This window comes from Rana temporaria, chromosome 9 (assembly GCF_905171775.1).
Source record: "Rana temporaria chromosome 9, aRanTem1.1, whole genome shotgun sequence".
NCBI lineage: Eukaryota > Metazoa > Chordata > Amphibia > Anura > Ranidae > Rana > Rana temporaria.
In genome coordinates, this window is record NC_053497.1 from 98,117,666 (window position 1) to 98,127,156 (window position 9,491).

General features: G+C 42.7%; 1 protein-coding gene across 1 annotated transcript in view; it reads right to left on the reverse strand.

Moving 5' to 3' along the window:
- Positions 1-9,491, reverse strand: part of CUL4B (cullin 4B) — an 83,329-nt gene that overhangs the window by 12,847 nt on the left and 60,991 nt on the right. Inside the window, exons 14-16 of the mRNA XM_040323947.1 lie at positions 5,554-5,664; positions 3,941-4,026; positions 3,757-3,864 (exon numbers count right to left, since the gene is read on the reverse strand). Coding sequence (XP_040179881.1) covers positions 3,757-3,864; positions 3,941-4,026; positions 5,554-5,664 — 305 coding nt within the window. The remainder of the gene's footprint in view (positions 1-3,756; positions 3,865-3,940; positions 4,027-5,553; positions 5,665-9,491) is intronic.

Below are 9,491 nucleotides of genomic sequence, written 5' to 3' on the forward strand. Positions count from 1 at the left end.
AAGTCAGCAGCTACAAACACTGTAGCTGCTGACTTTTAATAAGGACACTTACTTGTCCTAGGTGCCCGCGATGTCGGCCCCCCCCCCCCCGAGGATGATCCCTCGCTCCTGGCAGCTCCAGGCGCTGCCATCCTCACTAAAGAAAACAGGCAGTGGAGCCTTGCGGCTTCACTGCCCGTTTCCTACTGCGCATGTGCGAGTCTTGCGGCGCTTTGTGAATGGGCGGCTGCTTTCTGGGATACACACAGTTCCCAGAAGGCAGCGCGCCCCATTCCCCAGAAGACAACGCGAGGAGGACGAGGAATAAGACCTGCCTCGGTATGGGAAGAGGCAGATTAGGAAGATCCGCATAGTAACCGTTATTTCTGGTAAGTAAAACAATTTAATTTTTTTGCAGGATTCTGGTGTATTTTTTTTTTTTCTTTTTCTTTTAGGGTGGACCTCCACTTTAACTTCCCAGCACCACTGGCTATCATGTGTTACTGCTGGATAACTGAAAACTAAGGGCTTCAACAAAGAAGCCGATTTGGAAACATATTCACAAACATTTAAGCTCATATATGAACCACATATACCCCCTTCCTGCGTGCGACATGGCTCCAAAACAAAATTGGCGTCCTTTTTTTCCCCACAAATAGAGCTTTCTTTTGGTGGTATTTGATCACCTCTGCGGTTTTTATTTTTTGCACTATAAACAAAAATGCAATATTTTTTACATTTGCTATAATAAATATCCCCGAACAAATACTGTATTTATCTTGCTCTAATGCGCCCCGGCGTATAGCGCGCACCCCCAAACTTGAAGGAAGATTCCTGGAAAAAAAAATACCTACAGTTTGAATGCCCCTCGTCTGTGTCTTGCCCGTCGTCCATCGCGTCCTGCCCGTCGTCCATCGGCGGCCTCGTCCGGTGTCCTTCTGCAGCCATCTTGGTGTCCTCCCCGCTCGATCCCGCGCTGTGTTTGAACCACTGCGCCGACATATACCGAGCGCAGTACACTCGGGTATAGTCGGGGAGGCTCAGCTCCTCTCGCGTAAAGGACGTGACCGCGAGAGGAGCAGAGCCTGCCCGACTAAACCCGAGTGTACTGCGCTCGGTATATGTCGGCGCAGTGGTTCAAACATAGCGCGGGAAGCGGGTATCGGTGTATATCGCGCACCCACGATTTTGCCCTGATTTTTAGGGCAAAAAAGTGCGCGGTATATGCCGATAAATAAGGTATATTAAAAAATTCTTCTTGTTTTTGGTAAAAAAAAAAACACAAAAAGCGTTTATTGATTGGTTTGCACAAAAGTTATAGCCTTTACAAAATAGGGGATAGTTTTATGGATTTTTATTAATAATTTTTTTTTACTAGTAATGACGGCGATCAGTGATTTTTTTTGTGACTGACATTATGGCGGACACATCGGACACTTTTAACACATTTTTGGGACCATTGTAATTTTCACAGCGAAAAATTCTATAAAAATGCACCGATTACTGTGAAAATGGCAATGGCAGTGAAGGGGTTAACCACTAGGGGGCGCTAAGGGGTTAAGTGTGCCCTAAGGAAGTGATTCTTACTGTAGGGGGCGTGTGATGTCACTGATCGTCGTTCCCTAAAACAGGGAACAGACGATCAGTGACACTGCCACAGAGAAGAATGGCGAAGGTGTGTTTACACACACCTCTCCCCGTTCTTAAGCTCCTGTGACCCGATCACGGGACACCGGCGGCGATCAGGTCCGCAGGCACGGTCACGGAGCTTCGAACCGGGTCGCGAGCGCACCGCGTGACCCAAGGCTGGGCACAGGCACGTTGCCCTTCAAGTGCCCAGCCGTGGGTCGCACGGACCCGATCGCCGGTGTCCCGCGATCGGGTCACAGGAGCTGAAGAACGGGGAGAGGTAAGTGTAAACACACCTTCCCTGTCCAGATATTGCTCTCTTCCTGATTTTGTTATTTTTTCCATATGTTTTTTATTCATGACACCGGTGCCATTCTGCCGACGTATATCGGCGTTAGGCGGTCCTTAAGTGGTTAAATTATTATTTGCTTGCACCATACATAGTATGCAAGGTTGAAAAAAAGACAAGTCCAAAACTGCATTGAGTGTTCCTTCAGAAGGGAGGTCCAGTGACGCAGGGACAACCTAACTGTTCTGAAACCCAGGATGCTGATGGGAAGCATGGTTTCCCCTCTTGGCCATGTTGCTTGAACATTGAATTGGAACACTTCTCCCCAGCCCAACAGACTTGCACCTGTTGTAAGGACTTTTCAGTGGCAGGGGAGGGCTGAGGTGGTGATCCACCAAGATGAGGGAGTTCTTGCTTAGCTGAATTGTAGCATGGTTAAGTAAGGGAAAGGGCCTGTTTTTTCCATGCTGACAAAATGTTTTGCTAGAGACTTCTTGAATGCAAGATAGACATTCAACTTGGGATGTGTCCAGCCCCAAATACATTTTCTAGGCAAAGAGAAAGTTGGAGAGCAGATTTTTAAAAACTGGAGCAGTGTAATTGTCCTGTGGACATTTTCTGACCACTGACTGGTAGAGGAGCCCTTCAGATGGTCACCTAGATAGCCCATGACTTGAATGCCCCAAACAAGAACTTTGTGAGCACTCTGGGAGCAGAGGATAGGCCGAAGGGCAGTGGGACAAACCAAGTCATTTTCTGACACTGTTAAGTGCAGAAAGTGCCGATGAGGTGGGTAAATGGAAATATCCAGATAGTCATCTTGGATATCCACTGATGTCAGGTATTCTATTGAGAGGCAAAGACATTGCAGATTCCATACGAAATTTTGGAATTTGAAGGAATCTGTTGAGGAATTTTAAGTCCAAAATAGGGCCAAATATCCAATCAGGCTTTGGTGGCATGAAAAGGCTTAAGTAAGAGACTTTTGAATGAGTCTTGTATCGGAACTGGCACAAGGAATCTCTGGGACAAGAGAAGGTTCATTGTCATAGCCTTTTGCAAACCTAATGGTCCTTGGGCAGTCTGTGGTTGATTGGAAAAAAGAAATTGGTTTGGGTGCAGAGTTTTCAACTGTTATTTGTACCCTCTTAAAACAACTGACTAAACTCAATGATCTGGGCAATCTGTGGCCCATAGAGAGGCAGACTAAAAGATGTTACATCACGCATGGGAGTGAATGCACCCCTTTTATTGTGAAGAAGACTTGGGGGAAGCCAGTGGAGAGCACACAAATCTCCTGTGCGATTCTCACTGCTGCAGCCGAAGGCCAGCTTCTCCTCCCCTCCTACCTGTTGGCCTTCAGCTGCTGCAGGGAGACTGACAAGATATCAGTTCCTGTAATTGCCCCCAATCAACCTCTCCTGTCCACCATCCAATTCGTCCTGCTGCCCCCATTAACTGTTGCCCTGTCAGTCAGGACATGAACACAAAGTGTGGAGCGGTGCTGTCAGTTTGCCCAATTTTATATGTGGAGCCGTGTGCAAAACTGCAGACATAATTCTGCACAGCTCTGCACCGCATATCACACATGCATTTGAGTGTGGATGAGACACATTTTTTCACAGCAATACATAGGGTTTGCACTTCTGCAGTGCAAAATATAATTACACTGCCCTTTCCCCTGACATAATTCTGATAAAAGAACATATTTTAGACCTTACCGATTGCAAGAAGGGAGAGAACCATTGGCAACAAGCAAAACAGATAAATTGAACTTAAAGTAAATAGGATACAACTATGCTGGGAAACAGCCAGCTAAAACTAAAGTTTAAATGCAACAAATGCATCCAATACATTACCTCAGCAGGTAGGTGAACTTCCATAGGCACATATGTTGGCCAGTAACCCATTGTAAGGATATTCACAGTTAATTCAATGTTACCAGGGACGTTCTGATTCTGCATGTACTGCAAGAAGAGAAAAGTTGTAAGCATACATTTTACACTAAATCAATTAACTTTGACATTTTCATTGGCGACATACCTGCTTAAAGTGAACCATAATATCCTTCGACAGTTCCATGTCTTTGAACATCCCCTCAAGCTTGCTGGTAAAGGCCGCTCCACATTCTACACAAAAAATAAATTGCTACAATAATATTTTTTCCATAATTGCATTTACTCAGATGAACAATAGCCAAATATCATGCAGCTCAACTTCTCCTCTCCATAAATTACACAAATTTACCATGCAAACACTAAATTGCAACCTGTCAGGGTTTCAAATCTTTCAACCTTAGACGTCTTTATAAGGTATACTTTACCACACATTTCTACTAAATCACAGGCAGATAACTGAAAGCAACTGTATATCAAAACTGTTATTCTATCTGGAAGTGTTAAGAAAAACAGTCCTGGTGCCACAGAAGAGCAGATTTAAAGTGAAACTAATAGCAGTACAATAAAGCATTGGAGAAAGGTAGGTGGATTAAATCGAGAAATGTAGGAATTGGCAATCAAGTTTTTATTTTTTTTACTTCATAAGGACTGTGCATCACATAGTAATTGAATTTGATATTTGTTCAACAGTTGTACAGGAGCCGTTAGTTGCAATTTACCTTCCCCCATTACATTCATAAGAAAAAAATCTGAAGAACAAAATGGACTGTTTTCAGAGTAGTGCGGGTGAGCGTGTGTTGGCAGGATAAAAAAACAATCACTCATTTGTTATACCCACGATTACAGTCTAGGCCAATGTCTTACCATCTAAATGTATTAAAAATGTCCACATTCTACGTATAGGAATAAAGCTCATTGGGACTGAGCAGAGGAGTAGTGAGGTTTGAGTCTACTTCAAGTTCACCAGATTTTAATAAAGCATCCTGTTCACAATGTGTTGCTTCTATCACTTTTTAATGTGTTTCAAAGAATGATATGCCTTTTATGAAATTAGAAATTAGTGTGAGTGTGTTCTTAAAAATATGATAATTACCGTTTTTGCAGAGCCTTGCTGTGGTGTCATGTGACCTCCCTCTGCTTTCCTTCTTGATCTAAGAGAGCAACAGTGGGAGGGGCTGAGATTCCCCCATGATGAATGCAAGCTGGCAGAGGGAGGTCACGTGTCTGCACAGCAGGGCTCTGCAAAGAAGGCATTTATCATTATACATTTTAGGAAAAACGCACTGTACTGAACAGCTACCTGAAAAAGAAGATCAAATTAATAGGGGGAGGGATCAGTGGGAAGGGTATTGGCTTGCACACAAAAGAACTGACAGGGAGAAAACTGGATGATAGAGGCACGTAAACTGACAATGTAATCATGGATCAGCAGCCATGATAAACGTGGGCAGTTTAAACAAGTAAGACAGGAACAGGCAGAATCAACCAGGTATTGTACAACATAGAAAGGGACAATAAACATGGCAAACGCATGGTGTTATATCTTGTGCCTTAAAAAGGGACAAGTGCATGATTTTTTATTTTAGGGTTACAACCACTTTAAAAGTTGTCAGAGATGTGTCTTTGCCCCATGCCCATGTACAAACCTAAATACTGAAGGGACCATTTCTAGAAAGCCAACTTCCTTTATAGACAAGGAGACATTTGGCGCATGGCTACCAAAAAAAAAGGCTGACAAACACAATCAATCATTCTTACCATGTTTAAGTTTAGAAAGCATTGATTTTTCAGCATCCACAGAAGCACTTTTCCCAACCAACAGCCTTTTGGCCAAGTCTTTTTTGTAGAAGGCCTCAAAGACATCTTTTCCTGCAAAATAAACACATAAAAAGGACTTTGTTAAACGCTCATATTTATTTTACAGAACCATGCTGTGAGAACCTTTCACTGGGGGTGTAAAACCATTTTATCTAGATTTCAATCTACAATAACCGGATGTGTATTTGTGTGCTACATGCCCAAACAATCTTCGATCTACACAGGTCAAGTTCAGTACACTCCATCATACTACCCACCATCTTTTTCAAGTACAAGAAAGAAGGGGCACTGCTATCAAAAATTCCTATAAAAATATAAACTTGCAGAGCTTCAGTGTATGAAATTAAAAATGATTGATAATTACCCTGGACAAGCAAGTGTCCCAATATTAAAATTAAAATGTTGACTGCACCTTTTCCCTACCTACCTGGACGGGTCTTTTTTGGTTGGCTTCCGGCCGGAGCTCCAAATTTTGACATGCCTAAATTTTATCGTTTATATGTAAGTGCGTTTTTTTCTTCTTTTTAATAAATGTTACCTACGTTACTACACTATTGTGGCCCTTATGTGTCTTCCATGATTATCGGGACCCCAATTTTCCATCGATTGGCTTGAGACGGAGGTGTACTTGCTATACAGTTTCTCTACAATCCAACTGCCATAGAGTTTATCTACACGCCTTCTTTGGTCTTCTTTTAACTAAGAGACCGCTGGTCATCTGGTAAGCAGACATCTTGATTCATGGTGGAGGTTTTATTATTCATTGGATCGTCACTACAGTTTTAGATCAAGCACCTATGGACTAATTTTTCTGTTTCCTTCACTTCACTGGGGATCTGGACTTTCTTTTTGTTTTTAGATCATATATGGACATTGATCTATGTCATGATTATTTAGAAAAAGTTTGTTTCTTTTTATATAGCGCATCTTGTTTTTTTTCCAATATTAAAAGTCAGCAGCTGCAGTATTAGTAGCTGCTGACTTTACATTTTTTTTTTTGGGCCTGAAGGCTGCTTTAACACGACACGTAGGGCGCAACGCTGAGACCTGTCAGTTTGCTTGCACACAGGGGAGGGAATGAAGCCGCAGTAGTTGCCGGTCCACTTACCGTATCTTGGGGAGTGTCCAAAAAAAAGGTGAGAGTCGTTCTTGCTCTTGGGCAAAATCAATGCCAAGCAAGACTTTGCCTTTACAATAGTGAGTGTATTTTAATAAAAACGTTTTATGGGTACTTTTATATAAAAAGAGCACTATGGAATTTTTATTTTTGAGCCATATCTGAATTATCTGTGGTGAACGATTTAGTGGAGTAAATTACCATTTTCTGATAGAGCCTGTCCCAGCCTTTAAAGGGGACTATGAATGCCTGGCCTTTAAGGATTTTAAGATCCAGCTATTGACCACCTCCCGTCCACCGTATTGTCAATTGATGGGCGGGAGGCGGCACTCCCGTTCTGAGATGACATCACATGACGTCAAACAATTCTCACCACGGAGGAACGGAGCGCGGCAAGTAGCGATGCGCTCTGTCCCTGCATCACCGATCTCAGAGCATACGGAGAGGAGAGCTGATCAGTGTCATTTCCTCACAGGAATATTTGCACAGAAAATCAGTGTTCTGATCATCAGTTCAGCCAAAACAATGCCCAGCAGTGATGCCAGTCAGTGCTGCCTTTCAGTGCCTGCTCATCTGTGCTGCCCATCAGTGTTGCATATTAGTGCATCCTCATCAGTGCAGCCTCATCAGCAAAGTAGAACTGTTAAAGCAAAAAAATGTGGTGGTGGACTAATTTGTCAGATTTGGACATTACTTCACATGCACGAATGTATTACTATACACTTTGTCAATGACCTTTAATTTCATACAATAGAGCACTGTGTGTGTGTTTTTATAAGTGTAGCCAAGTACATATTTTCAAGCATGTTTAGCTAAAAACTTTGCAGTCTGTTCCTTAGTCTACTTCAGCTGCGAAAAATGGGTGCTCTCATCAACAGTAGGGCCCTTGATGGTTGTATCAATGGTAGACCTTAAGACACATCTCTACAAAGACAAATGGAGCCAACACTTCTTGGATGCAGACCATCGATTTTACCAGTGTCCTGCATGTGTACCGACAAGAAACTCATGCAAGAGATAAAAAGCCGGGAAGCAAAGCATCCCATTTTTTCTTTTTATAATGAAAAAGACTTTGAATGCATTGAGCAAATGTCTGTAGCTTTTATCACCAAGGGATCAACCTCAGCAGTGGGAAGATCTCTTTTAACCACTTGCCCTTGTAATAGGAATATGGCATTATCGGTCCTCTTTACAGTGAGATATGGGGTCAATAACACCCCACATCTCACCTCTAGTCTAAGACAGCAGCAGGAAAAACAAAACAAAAAACGATCACACCTTACCAATCCAAGGCAGCGCCGTTGTTTGAATGTCAAGGCCTCCAACGATAATAGAGACTCCAGTGCCCATCTGATCCGCCAGGGGGAAAAAAAATGGTAAACATCCAGGGCCTGCGGATCCCGTCTCCGACTTACCGATCGCAGTAGTGAGTTGGTAGAAGCACCGGAGGGTGGACGTCCCCTTTCACCACCCGTAAGAACGACCAAGCGGCTGACCAGCCGCTATGATCGTTCTTATGGTGCAGGGAATTGCTGGGTGAATAAGACAATATCTGAATGCTGCCTGGCATCATTCAGCTATACCCGCTCAAAATCAAGGACATCATATGACAGCAAGAAAGTGGTTAACCAGTTGTCGACCACTGCACGCCGATGTATGTCGGCACAATGGCACGGCAGGGGAAACCCATATGTCCCTCCGCTGAAGCCGGCTAGCGGGCACGATGTCCGCCGGTGGCACGCGATCACGGTGAGGCGAGGCAGAACAGGGATATGCCTATGTAAACAAGGCATTTCCCTGTTCTGCCTATTGACACGACAGAGCTCTTCTGTCATCGGGAACAGTGATCACTGCTATGTTCTAGTGAGCCTATCCCCCTAAAGTTAGAACACATTGATGGAACACAGTCAACCCCTTGATCGCAACCTAGTGTTAACCCCTTCCCTGCCAGTGACATTTATACAGTAATCGGTCGCTATTTTTAGCTCTGATCGCTGTATAAATGTCAATGGTCCCAAAATAGTGTCAAATGTGTCCGATCTGTCCGCTGCAAATCCCGATAAAAATCGCAGATCAATGCCATTAGTAATAAATTATTAATAATAATAATAATAATAATAATAATAATAATAAAAATGCCACAAATCTATCCCCTATTTTGTAGATGCTATAACTTTTGCGTAAACCAATCAATATAAGCTTAGAGTTTTTTTTTTTTTTTTTTATACCAAAAAATATGTAGAAGAATATATAATCGGCCTAAACCGAGGAAGAAATTATTATTTTTTATATATATTTTTGGGGGGAAATTATAGCAAAAAATAGTTTTTCAAAAATGTACGGTAATTTTTTTGTTTATAGCGCATAAAATAAAAACCGCAAAAGGTGATCAAATACCACCAAAAGAAATCTCTATTTTTAGGGAAAAAAAGCTATGCAGTGCTCTGGTCACTAAGGGGGTAAAATCTTCCATGGGCTGAAGTGGTTAGACACAAAAAAATCACAGCCAAGATAGGGTGAAGAGTAGGGTTCCCAGAGTGTTTTCTGTTGACCAGAATAAACTATTAATCTGGTCAACGATTGACGCCTGTAAAAGTGCCTAAACACTTGTAAAAGCATTAGACACATTTACAAGGGTCAGGCCTTTTTATCTGCCAAAAATATGCTGGCCAGGAGGAAAGGCTTCTAGGAGAGTTTGCAAAACATCTACCGTAGTGTGTATGAGGCCAAAGTGTGAATATAACAATCTTCGCCATGCTAA